This window comes from Vipera berus (assembly GCF_964194415.1).
Source record: "Vipera berus genome assembly, chromosome: 1".
NCBI lineage: Eukaryota > Metazoa > Chordata > Lepidosauria > Squamata > Viperidae > Vipera > Vipera berus.
This window is the reverse complement of record NC_138202.1, coordinates 336,433,741-336,461,174: the sequence shown is the minus strand read 5'-3', so window position 1 is coordinate 336,461,174 and position 27,434 is coordinate 336,433,741. Positions and strand designations below refer to the sequence as shown.

General features: G+C 40.4%; 1 protein-coding gene across 2 annotated transcripts in view; it reads left to right on the top strand.

Moving 5' to 3' along the window:
- The window catches only part of CCDC25 (coiled-coil domain containing 25), a 28,257-nt gene extending 21,054 nt beyond the window's left edge, over positions 1-7,203 (top strand). Inside the window, exons 9-10 of one of the 2 annotated variants that reach the window (XR_014028691.1) lie at positions 365-1,278; positions 6,955-7,203. Coding sequence is in view for 1 of the 2 variants with exons in the window: in XM_081346329.1 (XP_081202455.1) it covers positions 365-394 (30 nt within the window). In the remaining variant the exon portion in view is untranslated. Of the gene's footprint in view, positions 1-364; positions 3,434-6,954 lie in introns of those variants that run through there. The other variant, XM_081346329.1, reaches the window with a different exon arrangement.
- Positions 7,204-27,434: the final 20,231 nt, after the last annotated feature.

The window sequence follows — 27,434 nt, the reverse complement described above, 5'->3', positions numbered from 1 at the left end:
CAAAAGGTCTGCAGGTGCACCTCATTAGCTAGAACCCTGCCTCGGGCAGAAACCAGGGTGGACTGCCTCCATTTCTTCTTCTGTGTCTCAGCAACCTGTAATGTTATGGGACTTTTATGATCCAAAAGTCCCACGTGTGTGATGTGTACTGTGAGATGAAAATGTTTGCAAACCTCTACTGTGAGGTCATAGGAACGGAAGAGTGTGATTTCAATCTTTCTTTCTCTGAAGAGGTTACAATAGTTAACTGAAAGAGAAAGAGAGAAAGGGGTTCTGATATTAAATCTGTCATGCTGAGCAGCCTAAAATATTAAAGTCATAAAAATATCCCTTCTGACACATTTTTTTGTCTTTCCTTTCACAGGATGGCAATGACTCTGATGACTTCATGTAAATCTAGCACCCTCCTTGTGGAAGATGAAGATGATTTTTGACATCTTAGTCTTTTGCTCTGGATGCCAAAAATAAGCAAACAAAATTGTTTTATTGTGAACAGCAAGTATCTGTTCATTTTCCTGGATAGATCATTCCTGTTAAAGTTCTGAAACCATCAGTTGTGACTCCAGAGTTACTAGGATGTCTTACTTCTTGGAGAGGCTGGATTTTGGGGTGATTATATTTCCAGGATAGGTTGAGGAGAAGGCTACACTCAAGAGGCTTTGAGCCAGAAAATCAGTTTCTGCCTTAAATTTTCCTGGGGAGCAGATCTGGAATGTTTTGCCATTATTTTTTCAATATGCATCATTGAGCTGAGAAATATTTTTATCTCACAGTGTTTGGAGTTTGATTTTTTTTTTAGTTTCCTTGGTTGGGTACCTGGTTGCACCAATTACAATTTGATACCTCTCATCCCTTAGAAATCTGAATTCAGAACAGCTGTCTTTCCATGCTTATACTTGGCTAGAATCTAAAAGCATTTTTCACTAACAGTCAGAATTTCCTTGCATTTGTAGCACTCTGCAAAACCCAGTGCCATCTTTCAAGGAAAGAAGTATGCACTTTTGGGCTGCTTTTGTTATGTTTGGATTCCTTGTGATCCTGATGCAGAGCTTTACGTGGGCTTTTTTTTTGCCTGCCCAGAGTTTGCATGGGTATAGTAGAGGAGCCAGGAAAGCATCCAGTGTTGATTCTCTATTCAAGAGGGCATTCAAAAGGTCTGCTTCTTTGGTTCTCTTCTGACCAGCAACGTATAATATGTCTTTGCAGTGAATATCAACCTTTTTCTCCCATAAAAAATGAAAACTAAAAAAACCAAGAAAACAAAACCAACAAAAGGTGGTAAGCTGCTTTCTCAATATTGCATCTTGCTTTGGCATTACCCACATTTTTCTTGCTTGGGGATTTTGTCTGTTTTCTGTCTTACGGTGTCACCGGGGCATCTTCTGAAATGTATAAGTATTGCATATGAAGTCAGGATCCCTAGATACAAAAACTGTTTGCTTAGCCTAATAGGGAAAGATATAAGGTGAATTTCTTTATCTGAACAAGTGCCTCAGTATATAAAAAAAATATGGGTTAGGGTTAGGGTAGTAGCTACAGTCTCTAGTGTCTACAATCTGTAAACTAGAGAGTTTCTAACAGGATGTTGGAGGTTTGCTAAGTCACCATCTTTTACTGTATTCACTTGTTTTCTGTGGTGTTATCACTGAACATGCAGAAAAAGTTAAAGGCTGGCCTTGACTTCTCCAAAGGCTCAAATTCCCGCTGCTGTCCCTGATGCAAAAAAAATTAAGTTCTTAAATAATCCTAGAAAATGCCTTCAAAGTAGTTCAAATTTCAGCATTGAAATTCTGTCACATTAGAAGTTTACAGATGCTCACCAGGAAACCCCAAAAATAAATTTAAAAAAAAAACGCCACTGAAATTTGGATCTGTATGCTTTTGTAGGGTTCCATGCTTTCCTGAAATCTGCTACGATGGTTTCTCCATCTCTCTGAAGCAGAGTTTCTGAGCATGTAGGAAGAGAAAATAGTGCTAATAGAAATCTAGTTATACAACATTGGACCTTGGACCTTACTTCAAAGAAGTATTGGGTCTGCAGATCAGGTTTCAGCATCTAGTTAAAGAAAGATACACATTAGTCAATGTGTTTAGTAAAGTAAACAATCCCCAGGAGGTAAGCTAATTTATTAGAAGGGTAATACTGCGTACACTAAATATAATGCTTTTATTGGCAACTTTGTCATACTACAAATTATTCAGAACAAAGAGTATTTTTTTTCCACAAAAAAACCAAATGTGTATGTAGTCATTGATTTCACAGAATGTCACTGATCTTCAGCAATTTGAAATTGCTGAATATTACATTTTCAGTAATAGCTTGGCAAACTTCCATTGCAAAAATAGTTTATTTCCTTCTGAGACTTTACACAAAATTTGGCTCAATATTGCTGTTCTCATTCTCTTATAAAATTATTCATTTTTAAAGAGTTGCAAATAGTATAATCTCATTGGATTAGTATTAGCCTAGATAGATTAAAAATGTTTATATAAAGTAAAAGCCAAGCTAAATAGTTGGCTATAGTTCCTAACATATCATTATGCCCCAATTTGTGGTATTGTCTCAAATGGTCTGGCTGTTTAATACTATTTTTGGAAAATCAGACCTAGTTTATAGCTTCTATCTCCCTCCAGGAAGTTCAGTATATTTAAAAGGTGGCTTCTAACCATTTGGGCCTTCTAAGAGTAATAATCTTTTACTATATTCATTGTACAGACACTGTGACATGCTTGTAAAATGACTACTATGATTCTGGAGACTAGCACGCTCAGGATTTCATTGCAGTCTGGGACCTTTTCCTTTCTCTTTGCTTTGGAACAAGAGTTTCCTTCCTTGTTCTCATTGACTTTGGGAAAGTAAGAGGGTCAACAAAGTGAGGGAAATGGCCTCAAATAATTTCTAAATATTCAGTATAAATCATTTTTATTAAAGATAGCTTTAAATTTCAGGAAATATCAACTTTCTGCAACAAAGAATTTTAAAGAGATGACTCAAAAGATTCTTCTGAATAATAGAACACCTTTAGCCAATTAGAGGACATGTGTATTTTTAATGTTATTATGTTGTTAGTTTTGGATTATATCTTGCAAGTAAATTGTTGAGCTGTTGCTATCCTTACATAAATGTTCATTGCTGAGACTGCTGTTATTTTCCGACTGAAAGTCATCCAGACAGTTTCCCAAGTTCAGTGATTTTGTTCAATCATCTGTGTATTCCTGTCTTTTGTCTTCACCTGAATCTTGTTCTGACTGACACATAAACTATTTAAACCTATCACTGTCTTATGTTATTTTATCTTACATAATTTGGATTCCTCTTAAATTTGTGAGGCACGACAAATTATGATCTGCAATGTTTCTCTGCATGCATTGGCAGAAATTTGTGCTATTATAATATTAGTACTATTCCCATTAAATAGTTATTTAAAATGTCTGCTACATTCTCTGTTTTCCTCTTTCCCCGTCTTTTAAGTCATAAGACAGAGGCTTGAACATTGTAAGGTCTGTTTAGCACTAACCTTTCACAGAGGTATTAGAGGAGGTAATTTCAAGACAGTGAATTGGGATAAATGAGACTACTTTTAGGTATCTTTTATTCAGTATTTTGTTCAGTTGCAATCATTATTGATGCTTGGTGACTTTGATGCATAGAATAACAATTATGAAAAATTAGAATAAACCCAAAATTATAGAAATAGAGATTGGACTTGAGATAATTATTCTTTCCCAGGTCTCAACTCTGTATTTTTTCCTCTTATCATGAATGAAGTTAGGAAAACAGCCTAATTAGTAATCTCCAGGAATAAGTTAAATTTAAAAAATAAATCATCTTAAATTTTAGATTTAAGGTTAAAGTTTTGAATTTTTGCAATTGGACTAAAATCCCATGGCAAACCTTGAGTCCATATTTTTTTTCAAAAATTTGTTGATTATTTCTTAAATTGCAGCTGCTGTCATGTGACCTGTTATGTTGTATAAGCAAAAAACATAAAATTTAACTGGTTAAATTTAATAAATTCATTAAATTAAGGAAGTTTGGGGTAGCTTTTTGTTGCATCCATCCAGCTAACTATCTCATGCCTATAAATCACATTTGTTTTGCTTCCTGCAGTAGTCCCACATACCAATTCTCAGAAAAGTAGCTACCAGCAGACATCAATTAAATACTTATTTAGATTAAGCATAGATTTGTCTCTGGGGAATCTTATTCTGATTCTTTTAATTTACAACTAAACATTTTCCGCTTGTTTTGTGAACTAATTTGGGTAAATACTTGCATGCAAAGTGATAGTAAGTTTGTTTATATTAGATTGTGAATGATTGATTTTGATTTATTTGTATTTATATTTGGCTGGAAGTAAAGAAATAAAAAGGGGTGTGATGGCTCAGTGGTTAAAGACACTGAGCTTGTCAACTGGAAAGCTGACAACCTGGGTTCAAGACTCCATGTGCCATGCAACGGGATGAGCTCCAGTTACTTGCCCCAGCTCCTGCCTATGAAAGCATGCAAATGCAAGTAGATAAATAGGTGCCACTTGGTGTGAAGATAACAGTGTTCCGTGCCCCTCAGTGCATAGTCATGCTGGCCACATGACTACGGAAATGTCTTCAGACAACCCTGGCTTCCTTGGCTAAGAAATGAAGATGAGCACCGCTCCTATAGTCAGACACAACTGGATAGGGGAAACCATTCATGCCTATACCTCTGATCTCTTAAGATGTCGATTAAAGTCAAGAAATCCACCACTCCTCACAGCGCTTAAGCTGCTGGCCGAACATCAGAGCACTATACAAAAGTGGATGGAAGCATGGAGTAGCTATACATCCCAAGATATTTCTTAGCATATTAATCCTAATAGTATACCTCCAGGATTTAATCTATCCTGACACATATGGGTGACATACAATAGAATTAGAACGGCTCATGGGGTGTGTGCCGATTCTCTGTATAAATGGGGAAAGACACCTTCAGCACAATGTGATTGCGGGGCTCCCTGACAGACTATCCAACATATAGTGAGGGAATGCACTAATAGAAGATACCCAGGAGATTTTAAGGACTTCCTCTGCGTAACAACGGCAGCTACTGACTGGATCTCCAAACTCGACATTAAACTCTGAAATGTTATTTCTGTTTTCCTCTTAGGTTTTATAATTGCTTCTTTTTTAAAAAAAATTGTTTTAACTGTTCTAACTTGTAAATATGAAGTGCTTTTAATTCTGTGTGTGACCAGCCATACGCTAAATAAATAAATAAGGGGAAACCTTTAAAGAAATACATTTCAGTCAGACTCAGTAGCTGAGATCTGCATAACCAGTTTAAAGATTTGGACACTCGGGTGGCTTGGGTGAGATAGAGTTTGGTCTTTTGTCAGATCAGAAATGTTGCAACATGAGAGCGAAAACTTAATGTAGCTGCAGCTGCTCAGGTCTTCCAAGGGTTGTCTCACAGAAGAAAGAAAAGAACAATTCTCTGCTGGGATTGCTTCTTGAAAGTCACAAATCTGCACAAAAATAGACTTCATCTGAACTTTTAAGAGTGGGCCAGTTGTGGTGCAACCCACAGTGTCCCAAAATGCACGAGGCTGGGATGAATTAGATGCCTTGATCCTTATGGAGATTTGATTAGATTAGATAACGTTTATTGTCATTTTTTACTGTGGGCACAACGGCACACATTAAAAATGAAATTTAGTTGCTTGCTCTCGAAGTGTACACGTACATAACACACATTTAAACATACTATATACAACACATGTATAGACCTACACCCTTACATATAAGTAACATATAAATGTTAATCACTGTCCATCTTGAATACATAAAAGGAGGAAGCTTGAGAGTTCACAAGGGTAATACTGTATGGAACAAAACTGACTGAATCTGGATGTTTCTGCTACAGATACCACAAAGCCTCTTCCCAGAAGGCAGCAAGGAAAGCAGGTCGTGAAGAGGATGTGTAGCATCCCAGACAATCTTGCAGACCCTGCTCAAGCAACGCTTATGCGCTATGTCCTGGATGGAAGGGAGGGAACTGCCAATGATCTTTTCAGCCATCCTCACCACTCTCACCATTTGAACCTGATTACTCATTTGAATACCAGTCATCATAAACTAGATTGGGGTTTTTTTGTTATCTTTTTGTAAAACCTCCCATCCCCCAAAGCTCACAAGAGCCCACTTTTTACTAGCTTTTTTGTTAGAAAGCTGTAGTGTTTCGCTTTTATTGGCAGAGGGAGCTGTAATGCTGAGAAGTTTCAGTATCTCACTTAAGTGAGAGGAATGATAGCAGTCCCTGGCCCGCTTCAAGCTTGGAAGCTCCTCAGTGTCAAACTTGGCTAGTATTTGAATGGAGGACCATCCAAAACACTCCAGAGGATAGCAACAGCAGAACCCTTTCATAGTTAAAAAATTACATGAATATACTAACCAACCGAGAACTCATTATAATAATCTATAAAGGTTTAAAACATTCTGAACGCCTTTTCATTCTGCTTTGCCTCAGTCATTTCTCTGCTTGAAACATGACACTAGAATTCAGTCTAATGGCTGAATTCATTCAAAAATCTTTTGTATCTTTGCTTTTTTATTTAATTTGGAACACAAGTATATATTTATATAAGGTATTTTTTTTTGCTTCATCACTAAATTTCCAAACGAACATATTAAAACAGTTTGCTGAATCCATTAATGCATCTCATTCTGAACAAATTCACTCATACGCTCAACCTGCTGCTTTCCAGTTCCCAGAAACCCCATCTAACATGTCCCCTATACTGACTGCGAATTTTGAGTTTCATAGCGCTAACATACTAAATGGTTATCATGCTGAGGAAGTTGGCATCTAAAGCTCCAGAGAGAATAATTAGGACTGGCCAGAAGGAGATTTGGGCATCTGTTTTTGGAACATGTTAAGATTTTGCTCAACAGTCTGGAACAATTTTTGTTTTCCAGACTGGTTGGTGTTTGTTGGTGTTTGTTACCATCAGCAGCTGCATACAAATGAGGCTATTGGGTGGAGGCGTCTCCTCTCCTTTGCTTGTTCTGGAGACCTTTCCAGAACATTCTGAGACTTTCCGGTTGGACTTCTTTGCTTCCCTGGTTGGTGACCATCTATCTTTTTGCTGGAAGTCTGTCAAGTTGGGCCTCTTCATGAAAATCTAGCAGAATGCTGGCCAATGGACTTAGGCTTCCTGAACCCTTGGCATGAGACCAAGGTTAGTCTTGACCAAGACATCAAACTCAGTTCAGTGGGATTGGCAATGTCTCAGTGGAAAATTGGACATCTGTGCTGTCGTTTTGCTAGTCTCTGTATGAAAATGAAATACACTGCTGATCAGCAGCATTAGTCCTGAGGGAAGGAATACTTTTAGAGAGATCAGTTTGGGAATACTGTTATTATTGTGTTTCTGGCAAATACAAAAGAGCTGTTGAAAACACAAAAGGTCCAGACCTGGTAGAAGGATGACAGTTTATATGGAAACTGGCTTCTTTAGCTTTCTTTTAAGAACATTCAAAGGGGGAAAAATGCAGGTTTGCCTGCCAACCCAACTTGGTGTTATCTAATGCAGCTTTAAACTGGCTTATTCAGAAAGACATCTGGACAAGTAGAGACTTTTCCACATTGCTTGACTTTCATGCATAAATCAGCTACAAATGAAACTGGACCTCAGATTTTAGCCCCGTCCTCCATAGCATTTGAGGAATTGTGGGAGGTGAAGGCCACATATCTTAAAGTAGCTGAGGTTGAGAAATTCTGATCTAGGACACTGCAGTTGGAACACTTCAGTTATAACAATCGGCAGAACAGTCATTCCAAGTAACCAGATTTAAGCCAAGAAACCTCGCTTTGCCAGAACAGCCATGTTAAATATGAACCTTTGTTTTTGGTATAATTTTTAAACAGTGTAAAGAACCCCCTCCCTTTGACCTATTTTCTTTGCCTTTTTCCTTTCATATCCTTTCAGATTGATACAAGATGTTGAACCAAACTGCCAGTAACTAATTACAAGTTGACACAAGCTAACTACAAACAACTACTTACACAGGCAAAGAAATTAGAAAAAGATGACAGAGCTATTCCATGTCTGTAGAGTTCTGGAGGGCCCAGTTTATCTGGAGAACCCTCTGGCTTTGTTATCCAATTGAAACTGCATTGGTTGCTGTTTGATGATTACTGGTGAGATTAGGATAGGGGGAAATGTGGCCTTTCTGGTCTTGTTTACTTTATCACTGGCATTTGATCTTATTAATCATGGTATCCTGTTGGACCAGCTGCAAGTGTTGGGAGTGTGTGGATGTTGTATTGTTTCCAATTGGTGATGGGTGGGAAAAGGTTAACTGGTGGTTATTCACTTATGGGGTGCTACGGAACTTGGATCCCCCTCTGTTACATGACTTCTGGGTTTGGCTTAATGTTGCTCAGCATGGGATGAATTATCAGTATATAGATGACAAATAAGGGACGCGGTGGCTCAGTGGGTTAGGACGCTGAGCTTGTCGATCAGAAGGTCGGCAGTTTGGCGGGTCGAATCCCGAGTGCCGCGTAACAGAGTGAGCGCCTGTTACTCGTCCCAGCTTCTGCCCACCTAGCAGTTCGAAAGCACGTAAAAATGCAAGTAGAAAAATAGGGACCACTATGGTGGGAAGGTAACAGCGTTCAGTGCGCCTTTGGCGTCTAGTCATGCCGGCCACATGACCACGGAGACGTCCTCGGACAAACGCTGGCTCTTCGGCTATGAAACGGAGATGAGCACCGGCCCCTAGAGTCGGAAACGACTAGCACGCATGTGCGGGGGAACCTTTACCTTTACCTTTTAGATGACAAATACCAATTGCCTCTGGCTGAATAGTGATTATGGATGAGGTAGAGGTGCTGACCTCTATCTCCACCATATTATATTAAAGTCCGGAAGGGGAGGAACAGAGTAAAACAGCTCCAACCTTTGCAATGAACCTGTGCGGGCATCTTAGTTGCACAGATTGTGCATTTCACCTGCTATAGCCTAGTCCTCTTGCTTCAATTAATATTTACACTGAAAGACTCCTTGTGGTTTGGGAGTGTAGCAAAAGTGAATTTATAGAAAATTACTTAGTCATCAGAATCAGGCTTGTCAGCAGCCCCAGCAGCTGCAGAACTGTTGACCTTGGCTTGGGATAATGGAGTAAATGAAAAACCCCAAAGTCTTGGACTGGGCCCTGGCCTCTCCTTTATGCAATGGCCTCTCTTCCTGCTGAGCCAGCAGTAGCCAGGGAATCCTTGGCTGACTGGGTAACGCAAGGGTGGGAGATCATACAATCCATTTCCTCATATGTGATTTCAAATGTCTGCTAGGGTCACTTAGTCATCATTAATGTGACATAAATCCTGTCTTTAACACCTGCATATCAAAACAACAACAGTTGGGTAATATTGGAAGATTCTGTAAATCAGAAGTGAACAAATGGCTTTTATTTAGAACTTGGCAAAATTCAAAATTGGTCTCTTAAATGTATTTAATAGTCAAGGAGTGGATAACCCAGTTGTTCTTGATCTTCTTACTGATCTTGTGCAGTAATGCCAATTTGGATCTAATTGTGGGCAAAGTTTGGAGAGACTGGGTACCTGTTAATGTTCTGATTTATTGTAGGAATATCTTCTTGCCAAGTTTGGAACAACTTACAAGAATTCAATGGGATGCATACATATAACAAGATCTGGAGGCACTTGACACTAGAAGTTGTCTTACTGCAAATCACAAAATTAACTGACGTATTCTCTTTACTCCAAGTGGACAAACTTGATAATTAGAGGCCATCTCAACACTTGGGGGCTGGGTGGAATTTTGTTTGGTTTCTAAGGCTATTAGAAAGTTTGCTACATGTTTCATGCGTTTCCCATCAAAAAATGAGAAGAAACCATGTCACTGATCAAAGGGGACTAGAAAAGGAATTACATCTGCTGCCACCTCTGTTCTACTTTGACAGCAGCTCCCCAGAATTGCAATCTCCCTTAAGTGAAGATTAATGTTTAAGCCCACTCCTGCTGCTTCCGTTCCACTGTGCAGATGTACAAATAGTCCTCAACATCCAACCACAAATGAGCCCAAAATTTCTGTTGTTAAGTGAGGTTTGTTAAGTGAATTTTGCCCCATTTTACGACCTTTCTTGCCTCAGTTGTTAAGTGAATTACTGTAGTTGTTAAGTTAGTAACATGGTTGTTAAGTGGATCCTGCTTCTCCATTGACCTGGCTTGTCAGGTCGCAAAAGGAGATCACATGACTCTGGGACACAGCAACCATCACACATATGAACCAGTTGCCAAGCATCTGAATTTTGATCACAGACCATGGGGATGCTGGAAAGGTTGTAACTGTGAAAAATGGTCATAAGTCACTTTTTTCACCATGTTGTAACTTTGAATGGTCATTAAAGGAACTGTTGTAAGTCAAGGACTACTTATATATGAATAAAAACTGATATGTAGGGAAAGTATTTCTCCCTTCTGTCAACTTATTTTATCGTATACTTAGCATCTATCAATGCCATGGTGTAAAAGTGTTATCAACGTTTCTGGTAGTTACATCTGAAAATTTCCTTTTGTCTTGCCTGTCTACTTATGTACTGTAGACTAGAGGACAACTGAGTTAGCCCCAGGTCAGTGGACGTAGCTCAGGCAAAGTTTTATAAAGGCAGGGCAAGTAGGCCTGCAAGCTCAGCCTAAGATAATTTAGCACCTGAAGTAGAACACTTCCAATTTATAATGAACACTTCCAATTTATAATGAACACTTCCAATTTATAATGAGGGAGTCTCCTTCCCAACTGCTGTCTTATACAAGAGAAGCTCCATATCATTCAGCCTCAGATGGGAGGCCTTTCAACATACAGGTAGTCCTCGACTTATGTCTTCAATTGTGCCCAACATTGGTTAGGTAAGTTTTACTCCATTTTCTGACCTTGCTTGCCACAATTGTTAAGTGGATCACTGCAATTGTTAAGTTAGTAGCATGGTTGTTAAGTGAATCTGGCTTCCCCATTGACCTTGCTTGTTAGGAGGTCACAAAAGGTGACCAGGACACTGCACCCATTACAATTATGAGTCAGATGCCAAGCATCCGAATTTTGATCACGTGACCATGGAGAGGCCCCAATGGTCATAAGTGTGAAAAATGGTCATGCACTTTTTGCAGTGCTGTTGTAACTTTGAACGGTCACTGAACGAACTAGTGTAAGTCAAGGACTACCTGTATTGTGTTTCCTAATTTGGGAGGGGGGCAGGATTATAGGTCATCTTACCTGAAACCATAGAAGAGTCCTCAGTATCACAGCATTGAATTGGTTTTTTTCAGTCTATGTTTGTAATAGTCTGTAAGAATATTTATAGAACCATAAAAAGGTAAAGGTTCCCCCGCACATGCATGCTAGTTGTTTCTGACTCTAGGGGCCGGTGCTCATCTCCGTTTCAAAGCCGAACAGCCAGCGCTTGTCCGAGGATGTCTCCGTAGTCATGTGGCCGGCATGACTAGACGCCAAAGGCGCATGGAACGCTGTTACCTTCCCACTGCAGTGGTCCCTATTTTTCTACTTGCATTTTTTTACGTGCTTTCGAACTGCTAGGTTGGCAGAAGCTGGGACGAGTAACAGGCGCTCACTCTGCTACGCAGCACTCGGGATTCAACCCGCCAAACTGCCGACCTTCTGATCGACAAGCTCAGCGTCCTAACCCACTGAGCCACCGCGTCCTTTATAGAACCATAGATATCTATAAATATCCTTGAGAGACAGAAGGAGGAGGAGGAGGAGAAAGAGCAGCAGACTAGGCAACAGTGTACCTTAGGCTGCAGAAGCAATGAGGGTGTGACAAATGTCTCAAAAGGAACTCTTAGTAAAGTTGAAGGAGGGGGAGAGATGTACTTTCACAGTTCAAAATTCTGTTATTTCAACCTTATAATAAAGGTATTGTTAGCAGTGCCAGGTTTAAGCATAAACTGAACAAGGTACACTTTAGGACCTCAAAATCCACAGGGCATCACAAAATTTCAGAGTATCAGTGTTCTGATTTAAAAAACAAGTTATACACTACTAAAACTCTTGTGTCTTTTGATTGTAATTTTCAGTTGGGTAAATGCTGCATCATAGGGCAACAATTTTTTTAATCAAGGTACCTCAAATGGGTTAACTGCATCCAAATGTATTCATGACTTCTGTGGGATTGAAACTTGCAAAGTAATGGTTGATTCATTGCTGCTGCATCATATTACTGCAGTCAGCTTCAGTCGTGTGATCATTTCCAATGTTCCTTGCAACTTTCCTACAAGGGAAATCAGTGGGGAAGCCAGCAGGAAGTCAGAAGTCACTTCCACTGATTTTTCTCTCATTCTGTTTCTCTGTTTAGTTAAAGAAATATCTATGAAACCCTAATGGCTCCCAGGTTATCTAGTTATGTCCTACTTTATCAAATGCCTTACTGAAGTCTAATTTTGCTATACATGCAGTATTCAATTATCTGCTAATATTGTCAAGGAAAAGAATTAGATTTGTCCAGTGCAACCTGCTTTTAACAGATCCTTGTTGGCTTTGGGCAGTTAGTTTATTCATTCTAAGTGTTTGTAAAGCCATTGCTTGATTACCTTTTCTGGGATTTTCCCAGACATAAGTGTCAAGCTGACTGGCCTGTAGTTTCCTAAGTCCAGTTTTTTTTTCTTATTTAATACTGGGGGAAAATAAAATAAAAAAACCAATTGTCATACTTTTATTATTTTCCCCCTTTTCTTATATAACTATGTTTGTTGTTAAGTTTTGGTATTTAAGTTTAATATAGTTTGGGTTGAAATGTTTGAATAGTACTTAGAACTTTTGCTTTTATACATGTCTTCTATTTCTATCTGTTCTCTTCAAGAACATCAATAACATTTTATTTATTTATCCCCACCCACCCATTTTGCAACATGACCCCTCACACTAATGAGTCATTTGGGTGCTCAGAGGGATTGGGCTTCATTCCCAGTCACTGGGTAGCTCTTTTTCATGCCAGAGCCTCATTTAATGGAAAACTCACAAACCCAAACAAATAATCACTGAAGCTTCTCCCTTTCCTGTTCCATGCCTGGAAGAGGAGAGGTTGATGCTAGTTAGGATCAGGGGCCCATCTCAGAGACAGGCAGAAAACTATGCCATTCCTTGGTTTATCTCATTTTTTCCTCTTAGAACAGAGAGCTTGAACTCCTGTCATGTCATTGTGACATCTAGCTCACTTTTCAGGTACAAGAGCCTTCTTCCTGGCATTATTTCTCTCAATATTCGACTGTGAATTCTTTTCAATTGTGAATCAAGCAACTGCTCTCATGTATTGGTTATCGAGTGCCTATGGAGCAGCAGTTAGAAGTGGAATAAATGCAGTGTTGCCTGATAGTTGAAAAAGCATCTGGATCTGATCTTAAGGACACTGATTTTATAGAGTGCCTGTCTGGTTAAGTTGCTAGGCTAAAAACCAGGAGACTCTGAGTTCTAGTCCTGCCTTAGGCATGAAAGCCAGCTGGGTAATCTTTGGCCAGTCACTGTCTCTTAGCCCAACTCACCTCACAGGGTTGTTGAGAGAAAGAAGGAATATTCATTGTCTTTGCCATTCTGAATTACTTATAAAAATAAGGTGGAATATAAGCAAACAGCTCCCTACCATGATGGTAATGACCGAAGATGAGACTGGAGAATGAACCCCCAATTAATAGAGAGGAAATGCACCATTCCCCCTACTGGTAATGAGGCAGCAGTGTGCTCCACCTGTATTACTCCCCCAAATATTTGTCCCCCAGGAGCAGCAATGCCACACTCGCCTCCTATTGAATCGGTGCTTTTGGATGATCCCCAGTGGTAAGTACAGTAGTCAGCAAAGCAGTAAGTTGTTCTGGCAAGTTGTCCACAGCCCACGCAACGAGGCAGTTGCTTCAAGTGGTAGTGGATGATTGTTTTCTTGGTCTGGATTTTGGGATAGTTTGGTGATTGGTATTTACCTTTGGCCTCGTTTAAGCTCCAAGGTAGAGGTCTCCAAACTTGACAACTTTAAGACTTGTGGACTTCAACTCCCAGAATTCCTCAGCCAACCATGTCAGCAGAGTAATTCTGGGCGTTGAAATCCACAAAACTTAAAAGTTGCCAAGTTTGGAGACTCCTGCTCTGAGTCTAAGGGACAGTTCCCAACTGTTTCTACATGAAAGGGAGGAAAATTGGACCGCCAATTTTCAGCAAGCATAGAGAATGTCTGGCCTTAAAAAGACTCAGAAGTCACAAATGGCTTTAGGTCCCAAGTTACATTTCTCTCCAGCATAGCCTTCCACAAATGAAGATATAGGTTTGAAGCAAGTTGTAACCACAGCTTACTAAACCAGGTTAGGACAAGAAACTGTCATCACAGCAGTCAGAAGAATAGCAATAACACTTAGACTTATATACTACTTCACAGTGCTTTACAGCCCTCTCTAAGTGGTTTACAGTGTCAGCATATTGGCCCCAACAATCTGGGTCCTCATTTTACCGATCTTGGAAGGATGGGAGGCTGAGTTAACCTTGAGCCAGTGAAAATAGAATTGCTGGCGGCCAGCAGAATTAGCCTGCAATAGTGCATTCTAACCACTGCACCACCATGGCTCAGTGAAAAGAAAAATGGGGTTTGGACTGAAAATAGTATCAGGAAGATTGCTTGTGATATGTGCTATGCATTCCAAAAGTAAATAGCTATATTATAAGAATAATAGTCTAATAAATCCACCCTCCAATTTTCAGACTTCTAAATCCTGGGATTAGACACTAAATGCTGTTATCCTCTTTTATAATCTGTTTTCTGAATCACAAGATCCATAGAGCACCAATTATATTAAAATTAAGTTGATTCACTGTCAAAAAGGAGCCATGTAGTTGCTTGAAGCCTTTCCACAAAAGATTTTGAGGTTTGTTACATGTTCAGGTGTAGCAGGTATTTGGGAAGCCGGTCAAATGCCCATCCTGGCACATAGCCTCTCCCCAGGAGCCAAGAAGCAACCAGAGAACAAAATATTCCTCAAGACTGCAGCACCAGCCAAAGCCTGCATTATTGGCATACATACCTTGGGGCCTCTTTAAGAAGGCAAGAGACTTACTGCAAGGTGAGAATGGAAAGACCAGCATAATCCAACCTGTGAATTGTTTAGTGTTACATAATTGTGGAGTAAACTTCTTGCCATCCCTTGGCAAGCTTCACTCATCCATTTGTTTCTTCCTTTGATCAGTCCAGAATGGTGGAACATGCCTTATATTTTGTTGAAGATTTATTCTGCTTTTCCATTAGCTCTGTTAGCAAAAAAAGTCTATTGTTTCCCCACATTTTTCTGTTTTTCTCATTCTTGTAATCTTTTCCTGTTATCATAATTGTTCCAGGGCAGGAGGGAATTAATGTAGAAAAGAAATAATAAAAGGCATGGAGATGAGAAAAGGCAAAAAGCTTATATAAGTTCACATAAATATATCTGAAGAAGCAAAGGTGCTTTTCTCAAAAGGCATCTGGATTTTGTTTTTCCTTGAAGATGTTTCGCTTCTCATCCAAGAAGCTTCTTCAGTTCTGACTGAATGGTGGAAGATGGAAGGATTTAAATTCCTTGCAGTCATCTGGTCATTTAGCACTCTTTCTGAGAGTTGTTGAGGCCACTTGGAGGTTTATCTGTGCCCTCAGAGTCACCTGAAAAAAGCACCTTTGGATTACTGAGAATCACCATAGAGATCTAAAGAAGCACTTGCAGAAGCTATTTTGAATCTTCAGCCAAGATTGTCATTTTATAATGTATCATCTATTTAATCCATGAAAAGTTGTGCAATGTTTGCTATTCCTGTTGTACACAACACTTGTTGCTTTTATCTTTCATTGCTTTCACAAATTTATCCTATTGAAGTCTCTCCTAGTTTCTTTTTTTTTTTAAAGTTGACATTATATTGGCTACTTACCAGCCTTCTGACACAGAAGTTTATTTTGCAGAGCTGGTACTTTTTATATTTTTTTAAGATCGGCAATTTCGTACGAGAGTTCTTTCAGTAATCTTGTTAATAAGGTCTAGAATGTAAGGTCAGATAAGCAACTGGCTGAGAGGGTTATGGTGAATATATAATTACATATGAGTCAGAAAAATCTGGCAGTAGACAAAAGAAGGACATGTTTTCCTGGAAATTGATTAACCCAAGATCTTCAAACACATACTTTATTTAATATGTTTATACCTTGCTCTTCAGTTGGAGAAGCACCCAGAGTGACTGACTGATCAATACAAACAGTGTTCCTGTGGTTAGGCAACAGATTTAAAAGGGCTGGGAAAAGAAAAAAAGAAAAAGCAAGAATTGATGACATCAGCTACATCTGCCAGTGTCTGCTGTAAACTAGCAGAACTGGCTTTTCAGAATGTAAATTTGGATTGGATTATGAATATCCAGCAAAAACATGATCTGAGATCTTCTACAACAGTTTCCTTTAATTAGTTTTCAGATGCAGTCTGCATTCATCGTACGGTACTTACTTTGGGTAAAATCATGTTCAGTGTTTGCACAACAAATACAAATTATTCAAAGTGGCTGGGTTCACACAGCATATTGAGCTGCATGTGCGCGTGCCCGCACACGCACACGCAAGCAAACTCAAAACGATTAGATCCATTGTCTACCTGTCCGATTAGATCTACTAGAAGAGACAGGCTCCGGTTTCTGTTCACAAGGGAATGTCATCTGGCAGAGCCCAAGAAAAGGTCCTTTTTTGACATGGTGGCCATCCTTTGGAACATTATTTCCCTCCTGAGATAAGACTTGCCTGACCCCTGTTACCCTTTTGCAAAGCATTAAAAATTTGTTTGGCCTTCAAGCTTTGGGACCCTGATAGTGTGGGTGAGCTCATTCGTTGAGAAGTGGTGAGTGTTCTTGTCTTGTGTTCTTTATGTTTATAATGCTGGTTGTGTTTTTATTCTGTTTTAATTATCAGCCACCTAGAGACATGTATATGAGATATACAACCATATAAATTAAATGAATGAATGAATGAATAATCCAATATTTTTACATTGTGCAAATGCAACCATTGGATCTATAGTAGTCCTTGCCCAGCAAAATGTGTAAACCTAACCATTATTAAATAATGATCGATGTATGGAGTGATCTGTTATACATCCATTCTAATTTCATAGATTAGGTATATAATGTTGGAACTGCCAACAGGGAAAGGTACAGTGTTGTAGAAGATACTCACATTTACACATATAAAAAATAGAAAGCCAGCCAATGCTGGTCTTTAGTATCGTATTAATCTATAAGAAAACAAATAAAAAATTCATTCAAGGACAATGTTTTCATTAAGATAATTCAAACGTTTAAATAACAAAAGTTCCTGAGTTTTTCAGGTCATTTAGTGACACTTACTGTGTTTTATAAAAAGTCATTTCCATCCTTCAGATCTCCAAACTTCAGAACCAGTTTCAAAATAAACCGCAGTGGTCCTCAATACCATGGACCAAAAATGCGAAACAAGAAGCAATCACCACCCTACATTCAGCTGCTGCAGACTTTTTAAAAAATCATGTTGGTTGTGCCAGTTAGCATCAGTTGCATAATAAAGTCATCACTCAAGTTTATAAGATGAGGCAGAAGAAGTATTTTATTTCCATAAAATAAAATACATTATTGTAGAAATTATATAAAGAAATTAAAATGATGCAATTTCCATCGTTTCCTCACTGACATTGCTATGGATGACAGGCTCCCCCCTGCTTTTACTCCAGATTATATGCAAGGATACATAGAAAAATCTGGAGAGCTTTCAAGCTATCTTTCCCTACGAAGGATCTGCTAGTACTGCTAAAGCCAGGAGTCAGCACACGGGAGGCTTTTACCATTGTTTAGCTGAAGTGTTTTCCAATGATTTCTGAGTCAGCCGAGAAGTACATTGGCACAATTTGCTGGTCCAATTGCTAATTCTCCCTCTTCCAAACCATCTGACTATCCTCCAAGGAAAAGAAGTCAAAGCCTAACAAATTTGACATGCCAAGTTGAGATTGCCGTTAGACGGTGTCAGAATAAGGGACAAAGTACAGGTAGTCCTCAACTTACAACAGTTCATTTAGTGACCATTCAAAGTTACAACAGCACTGAAAAAAGTGATTTATGACCATTTTTCACAGTTACAACTTTTGCAGCATCCCCAGAGTCACATGGTCAAAATTCAGATGCTTGGCAACAAGTTCATATTTATGGTGACTGCTATATCCTAGGGTCATGTGATCACCTTTTAAAAAGTCACTAGGGAAACCAGGTTACTAACTTAACAACTGCAGTGATTCACTTAACAACTATGGCAAGAAATGTCATAAAATGGGGCAAAATTCACTTAACAAATGTCTCACTTAATATTGTGATTCAGTGTCAGCCTGTGGGTTCGGCAGTTGAATTGGACAATTCTGAGGAGGAGGAGGAGGAGGGGATTGGAGAGCCTGCAGAGGACAGTTCTGAGGCATCGCAGAGCTCTCAGCCAGGCCCCTCCCGTCTGGTTCCTCCTCAGACCCAGCTGTGTGAGCCTGACAGCTTGGACGAAGACGACCCACAGCTGGCCTTGTTCAAGGACGCCTGAAGCAGGAGGCAGACAAGCAGGAGTAAACAAAGGAAGGCAATGGGGCACCTCGGGAGTAGGCAAAGAGAAGCCACGCCTTGAAACTGTTTAAAAGAGGAATGTGTGGGAGGTGCTGGTTGCTGAAGGCAACCGTTTGAACAGCTTCTGATTTAGTCGTGGTTCGTATTTGTTTTGCTCTGTTTGCTCTGTTTTGGATCTGTTTTGTGTAAATAAATTTGGCTGGCTTACTTTCAGCCTATTGACTTTTGAAAAGGGTTTGTCCCTGACATTTCTGCAGGGCCGGTAGTAGGCTGGAACAGAACACTTAACATCAGAAATTTTGGGCTCAGTTGTGGTTGTAAGTTGAGAACTACCTCTATTCCTTTAACACTGTTGCAGTGAAGGATTTCAGGCTGCCTCACTCATGGGTTGAGGTTAGATGAAGGCTAAATTATGGGGTGCGGTATTTTTCCAGGCAGGCCATATTTATGTTTTTGTTAGATGAAAGGGAGCAAAACTCGATGGGATTCACCAGTTTTCTCCAATAGAGCAACACACCACGAGCAAGACCATTGGAGTTGCTGCATTTCGAAGCATTGCAAAAGAAAATACTAATAGTGGCTAATATGGTCCTATTAGATCTCTCAGCAGCTTTTGATACCATCGACCATGGTATCTTGCTGCGTTGTCATGAGGGGTTGCGAGTGGGAGGCACTGTTCTGCGGTGGTTCTCCTCCTACCTCTCGGGCCGTTCGCAGACGGTGTTGGCAGGGGGGCAGAGGTCAACCCCTAGGCCCCTTAGTTGTGGGGTGCCTCAGGGGTCGGTACTCTCCCCTCTCCTGTTCAACATCTATATGAAGCCGCTGGGAGAGATCATCCGTGGCTTCGGGGTGAGGTATCATCAATATGCTGATGATACCCAGCTTTTCATCTCCACCCCGAACCAACCCAGTGATGCCCTCGATGTGATGTCCCGTTGCCTGGAAGCGGTACAGATTTGGATGGGAAAGAACAGGCTCCAGCTCAACCCGGCCAAGACTGAGTGGCTTTACGTACCGGCATCTCATTTAGTCCAAGAGGTTCCATCTTTGGTTATAGGAGGAGAGATCTTACCTCCCGTTGATAGAGCACGCAATCTAGGTGTCCTCCTGGATTCATCTTCAGTTTTGAAGATCATATTGGAGTCGTGGCTAGGGGGGCATTTGCCCAGATTCGCCTGGTACGCCAGTTGCGCCCCTTTCTGGACCGAGATGCCCTACATACAGTCACCCACACACTCGTTACCTCCCGTATAGATTACTGCAATGCTCTCTACATGGGGCTGCCCTTGAAGACCACTGGAGGCTTCAGCTGGTGCAGAGTGCGGCTGCACGGGTAGTGATGGGAGCACCCCGATACTCCCATATTACACCCCTCCTGCGTAAGCTGCATTGGTTACCGGTTGCCCTCCGGGTGAGATTTAAGGTGCTGGTACTTACCTTTAAAGCCCTACATGGCTTAGGCCCGGGATACTTGCAGAACCATCTGCTGCCAGGAACGACTTCCCATCGCCCAGTACGCTCACACAGAGAAGGCCTCCTCAGGGTACCGTCGGCTAGACAATGTCGGCTGGCGACCCCCAAGGGGAGAGCCTTCTCTGTGGGAGCGCCAGCCCTATGGAACCAGCTCTCCCCTGAGCTTCGGATGGCCCCAGATCTCCAGTCCTTTCACCGCGGCCTCAAAACACTCCTTTTCCACCTGGCTGACCTGGACTGACAGGGATTTTAATTATGTTTTTAATTTTTTAACTCTAATTTTTTAATTTATTTTAATTTTAATTTTAATTTATTGTACAGGGGCCTTTAATTTTAATTTTATCTTAACTTCTGTATTTATTGTATGTTATTGTTGTTAGCCGCCCTGAGTCCTTCGGGAGATAGGGCGGCATATAAGTCCCAATAATAAATAAATAAATAGTTCCAAATGAACTGCAATTGAGTTAGAAATAAAGTAATTCAACTCCCTTCCAGACGTCTGATGTTGTAGGATCAGAGAGCTGAAGAATTACTATTACAATCATGTTGGCAGCACCAAAGTGCTTCAGGGTTGAAAGGATTGAACAGTGTAAAATTTAAAAGCAATTTTGCTTTTAAACTGTCATGGAATCCTTGTGTGCCTCAATATTTGATACTGGAGGCGTTAGCAAACAGTGTGATTAGCCCTAGCAGGTGAAAATTTCCAAAGTTGCAGCCCAGACTTTTCAAAAGCAAATAAGAGATTTTGCAGTAGTTCTCCATAATTTTAAATTTCTATTTACTCCAGCCCATTGAATAGAGCTTGAACAGGTAGAATATTCTTTGTTTTAAAGCAGGGGTGTCTAATCTTGGCAACTTTAAGACTTGTGGACTTCAACTCTAGAACTCCCCAGCCAGCCATGTGGGCTGGGAAATTTTGGGAATTGAAGTCCACAAGTCTTAAAGTTGCCAAGATTAAACATCCCTGCTTTAAAGTATGATTTTTCCATAGGGAATTCACAATAGGTGGCAATCCTATTATCTGCTCACCACAATGTAGCTGTGGCAACTGATTCTCTCCATTTTGGGGGATGATGTGATGCTCTCTTGATTTCTCACCATGCATGCTAGCTCAGTCACAGCACTGAAAAAGGGCTGTTCTGACTGATTTTTATCTTCCACAGTAATGGCTTCATGTACACCATCACTCAAGGCTCCATATGCCAAATTGTTCAGTAATCTGAACCAAGCTGTCCTGTTAAGGGAGATGACTTCTATTCAATAAAGTGGATATACTGTCACTGGGAATCACTTTTTAATGAACACAGCAATCAGCAGTTTGGTTATTTATTTATTTTTCCAGAGTTCTCCAGGCAGTGCTGTATTCAGAGTGTCTTCGCCGCTTTCCTTTGCAAACAACAGTTGTTGAGTTTCATTATATTGTGCATGTGTGGGAGGTAATGCAAGAAAGCAGAAAGAAATCCCCAGAGCCACTATTTACGTAAAACAAGAGTCAACCACAGTCTGTGTAACAGAGGCTCAACATTTCAGGGTGTATACATGTGTTGATCAGACTTAATGCAGAGAGATGAATTTGTCCTGGTATCCCTGGCAGGGGGAGGGGCGGAATGGGGAGGGAAAGAGAGCTACATCAAGTGTGAGTTGCTTCCCAAAACATTCAAAGTCTTGGTTAGTCCACCCCAACAGTTGAGTTTCTGGATTTCTAGGCTTATAATAAATACCAGAACCTTTGTTATTATTACTGAAAATGGATTCCTGGGCAGTTACCAGCCATTCGGGCAATCAATTGCAAGCCCTCTACATGGGATTGCCCTTGAAAAGTATCTGGAAGCTTCAGTTTGTTCAAAATGTGGTAACCCACATGGTTTTGTACCAGCTTAGATTTGCACATGTGTTAACCTCTCCTGCAGGAGCTACTGGGTTTGATTCAAGGAACCTACATGGTTTGGGACCAAGTTATTCGAGGGGCTGTCTTTTCCCAGTCACATCTACCTGATCCACCAAAGTGGGAAGGCAGGGAATGCTATGGGTCCCCTCTCCTAAGGAGGTCCATCTAGTGGGACCAAGAACAAGATCTTTCCTGTGGTGGGTCCCTCCCTGTGGAGCATCATCCCTGCAGGGATAAGATTGGCCCTCATTTTGACACCTTTTTTTGCAAAGCCCTGAAGACATAGTTCTGCCAATAGACTGGGGACCCCAGGGTGATATGGAGCCCATCGTGGCTTGTCTGATAGTTGTTGCTGGGTTGGTGGTGGTTGTTATTGCTTTTTATATTAGGGTTTTATCCTTTAAGCTGCTCAGAGTCACCAAGAGTGAATTGGGCAGCCATATAAATTTTCTTTAAATAAATAAAATTTTCCAAAATTACTGTAATGGCCTTTTGTATATGTTGTAAGTGTTTGCTCTTGTTGCACTACTTGCTAATTGCCTGCATTCAATTGCTAAGTGCTAGTTCAGGTGTATGTTGTAAGGGTTGCTAGCCAGCCCAGACTGGTTGTCTCCAGCTGGCTAAGTAGGTCTTTGGGCGGGAAACATATGCTTCAAACCTATTGGTCGCCGCCTATCAGCCAACCGTATAAATAGCTGTGCAGCAGCTCTCTTGTTACTTCAGTTATGTTTGACCTTCAATAAAGCCTGTTGCTGTTTTGAACCTTCCGTCTCACTCAATGCCTGCAAAGAACCAGCTACACAACAGTTACAATGAATGTATATGACTAGGTGGACTTTTTCTTTTCCTTCTCACCTCAGTGTTTCCTTATGGTCATCTTATAGTCTAGTTAAAAGCTTGGCCTGGGAAGCCCACTGAGTTCCTGCCTCCTTTATGAAGTCTTGCTATTTTGCCTTAGGAAACCTTTTATGTGAAGCTGGTTGATCTATAGAGAATGGAAGGCAAACAATACACCCACTCCTTGCCTGATCACTCTTTTCCAGATCCCAGGGGATTTGTGGTTTTAGTCAACCCTTAATTTGATTTGAAAGCAGTCAGCACCCTAGCTATTTTCCACAGTGTTTTATCTGGAAGTACAGCAGTGTTTGTGTATGTTTGGAGAAAGGGGGAGGAGATGCTTTGTTTTAATTCCACCCTCTGAGTAGACCTCAGCACTCATGGCGTCTCTCTGGCCCAGCAGGCCGGAGTGGGTGGCAAATATTGTGGGATAGTTTTGAAAGGCTGAGATTAAATTTCAGAGGCCTCCAGCAGTGAGGGATGGAGAGCTTGCATGCTCCTATTCAAAAACTGACCTGCTTCAAAATCTTGTCAAATACATTTTCATGAAACGTTGCTGTTCTCTTTGAGGAAGACAATTCTCACTAGGAGGGTGCCAAAGAATTTAATGCTGATGAGAATAAGATGATACTGTGTACCCACGGATGTTTCATATTAGATGGGAACATGCAACAAATGCAACCCAATACAAATACAACTTGGTCTTCATCTCAGTTACTGGAATTTCTTCAATTTCCCTGCAGATTGACAATAATCAAGACAAAGTTGTAGAAAATTGCTCTTCTCCTTTTTGCCTCCTTTTCAAGTGACTGCAATTCCCTGACCCCTTTAGATAAGGGGGTGATATAGCCCAATCAACTTTACATATCTTGAACATGGCTTAGAACATTGGAGTAAGAGTGGAAATGCTATTTTAATGTTTTTATATAAAAGAATGACTTAACCTTGCCCCACTAGGGATAAAATAAGTTTGGGATGAAGGCAACTTCACAAATATGGAAAGTAAGGATAGGCCCCAAGACACTAATAGCTAACAAATATCTCCGACTTAATTTTCTTTGTTTTCCTGTGGGTTCAAAATATTGTTAATACTTCACCCTACTTCCTGCTCTCGGTGATCAACAATAACCATATTCTTGCACCTGCAACAATGGAATGCTAAATCCTGATATACAGGATGTACTGGTCATCTTTTTGTTTAAAGATAGGCTTAGGACGCTGAGCTTGTCGATCAGAAGGTCGGCAGTTTGGCGGGTCGAATCCCGAGTGCCGCGTAGCAGAGTGAGCGCCTGTTACTCGTCCCAGCTTCTGCCAACCTAGCAGTTCGAAAGCACATAAAAATGCAAGTAGAAAAATAGGGACCACTGCGGTGGGAAGGTAACAGCGTTCTGTGCGCCTTTGGCATCTCGTCATGCCGGCCACATGACCACGGAGACATCCTCGGACAAGCGCTGGCTCTTCGGCTTTGAAACAGAGATGAGCACCGGCCCCTAGAGTCGGAAACGACTAGCATGCATGTGCGGGGGAACCTTTACCTTTACCTTTTAGGATAACATAGTACATGATACAACTCCCATCATTTATAGCCAGCATACTTCCAATCATGGAACTACAAGTCATAGGGAATGTACTCCTTAATTTGGAAGGGCACCAGGTTGAGAAGAGCTGTCTCAAAAATTTAGAAACTATTTTTTGGGTAATTAAAATTGAGACACTTCTGATTTCATCAAGTTCAGCAGTGTCAAACTGAGCATCTTCAGGAGGTGAGGTGGTGATAAAAAAAAAGTCAAGATAGACCACCACAGTGTGATCCATGGTGGCCTGTGATGCACACCCCAAAAAAGCTGAACTTCAACCAGTTACAATTGCTATCTTTCCTTCCCCCCCCCCCCAAATACACAATACATAGAGAAACTCCTAGATTCAGGAAATATAGATCAGAGTGGTTTTGTTGTTGTTGTTTCACTTACGGCTTTCCTCTTCCTTTAAAGACCAATAAATTTACCTCATTTACACTTTGTTTTGCGTTGTTGAGGTTGGCTATTTGCAATGTATGAAATGAATACAGTCGTGACAAAAGAGGAGCTAGATGTTTGAAACAGCGCTTTGGAGGATAAAAACAGAATACTTTTATTTAATGTTTAGACAAGGATAACTTTCCCCCCTCGTGATTGAAATAGCTTGTGCTAACAAGCCAACTGAGCTGGTTGATCAGCAAATGTCTTGGTGGATTTAAGAAAGAATCGGCATTAAATGAGAATCAGTAGCATACGTGTGACTTGACCACAGAAGGAAAATAGTGCTTTGTTTTGTTTTGTGCAGCTATATTTAGAAACCCCCTAAGCTCCAATAACATTTGAGGATATGTCACAATAGCAAGAATGATCTAATAGAATTAGGTTCTATCTCACTCTTCTCCGATCCCACTCCTACAGACCAAAACCCTGGATAATAAGGATTTGCTTTAAAAAAAGCTGTCCTAATTAACTTTGGTGGTAGAATAAGAACCGAACTCCATATGGTACTCAACAGGTTATCTATTTGTTTTCTAAATGAAAGGGAGGATGTAAAACCTACTGGGAGATGTGCTTTTGAGTAAAACAAGGCAGTGGAGAAAGGGCCAAGCATTCCTCTACCATCCCCACATCCTTCTCTATTCAAAGGAGCTTTCCAAAAGGCCAATCAGAACTACATTATTTTATTATTTATTTATTTTTATTTTAATTCCATTTATATCCCGCCCTTCTCCGAAGACTCAGGGCGGCTTACAAGCTTAGCAGTAGCCTTCATTCTATGTATATGCCTGCTTATTAGGGCTTTCACACACACACACCCCAAGCGGCATTATTACAAAGTCAGCTTAATTGCCCCCAACAATCTGGGTCCTCATTTTACCTACCTCAGAAGGATGGAAGGCTGAGTCAACCTTGAGCCTGGTGGGACTCGAACCTGCACTAATTGCAGGCAGCTGGTGTTACTTAAGGAGGCATTAGCCCACTGCTCCACCAAGGCTCTAGCTTTTTTTTTTTACAAGCTTTTGCCCATAAATCCTAGCATGTCCCTTAAGAATCGAGGGAATGTCAAATAAATAAATATGAATGATGTCATTATTGCTCTTCCTCCCTCCCCAATGAAGCTCATCATTGGAATTTAGGGAAATCAGAGTCAGTTTTCGTTTGGTCGTTCCTGGGCACTCATCCAACTTGTCATTTTTTGGGGCTTGATTATATGATTGTTTAAATATGTGGCATTGCAAAAGCATTTCCAGACAAATTTTTCCTCCTGGTTCTTCTTGATTTTATCTCGGCTACAGAGTTTGCTTTTCTGCCTCAAAACAACAGATTGGATACAGATTGGAAAATTTCAATGGCTAAGATTTTAAGTAATGGAAAGTGAGGGTAAAGTAACAACAGGGAAAAGTAATGCTGCTTCCTTTGTTCCCATCAGTATTTCCATTCAGTGTTTTCTCCTGCGAAGAAAACTTTCACTTGCTGGGAAATAATAATGGACAAGGCATATTTCTCTCTTGACCATGCTTGTAAAGTGGCTGAACTGGTTGGTCACTGTGTGACAGAGAAAACTGGACTAGATAGGCCATTACAGTAGCCTGATTCCATAGGATCTTTCTTTGGTCCAGATAGTCAGTGATTGTGTTACATAGATGCAGAATGGCATGTGAAACAGGAAAACAGAACAAGCTAATAATAATAATAATAATAATAATAATAATAATAATAATAATAATAATAATAATAATAATAATAATAATAATAATAATAATAACCCTTCAGAATAGGATAGAACTAACAGCAGCACTGAGCTTGTCGATCAGAAGGTCGGCAGTTTGGCGGGTCGAATCCCGAGTGCCGCGTAGCAGAGTGAGCACCTGTTACTCGTCTCAGCTTCTGCCCACCTAGCAGTTCGAAAGCACGTAAAAAATGCAAGTAGAAAAATAGGGACCACTATGGTGGGAAGGTAACAGCGTTCCGTGCGCCTTTGGCGTCTAGTCATGCCGGCGACATGACCACAGAGACGTCCTCGGACAAGCGCTGGCTCTTCGGCTTTGAAACGGAGATGAGCACCGGCCCCTAGAGTCGGAAACGACTAGCACACGTGTGCGGGGGAACCTTTACCTTTTTAACAGCAGTAGAAAAATATTTTAAAAATGCAGAAAACTAAGCCAATGACTTGCCAAGATAGGATAGCTTTTGATTATGAATATGCAGAGCAAGACTAACCAGTGGAACAACCTGCCTCCAGAAGTGGTGAATGCTCCAACACTGGAAGTTTTTAAGAAGAGACTGGACAGCCATTTGTCTGAAATGGTATAGGGTTTCCTGCCTTAGCAGGGGGTTGGACTAGATGACCTCCAAGGTCCCTTCCAACATTATTATTATTATTATTATTATTATTATTATTATTATTATTATTATTATTATTATTATTATTATTATTATTATTATTTATTATTATTATTATTATTGTTATTATTATTATGACTCAGCTGAGCATCCTAAGGGGGGGAGTAGGTTGGTATGGGAAGCAGTGGACCTTTAGCTAGCTTAATCTAAAACCACTGGAATTTTAAAGGTGGAAGCCAACATTCTGAA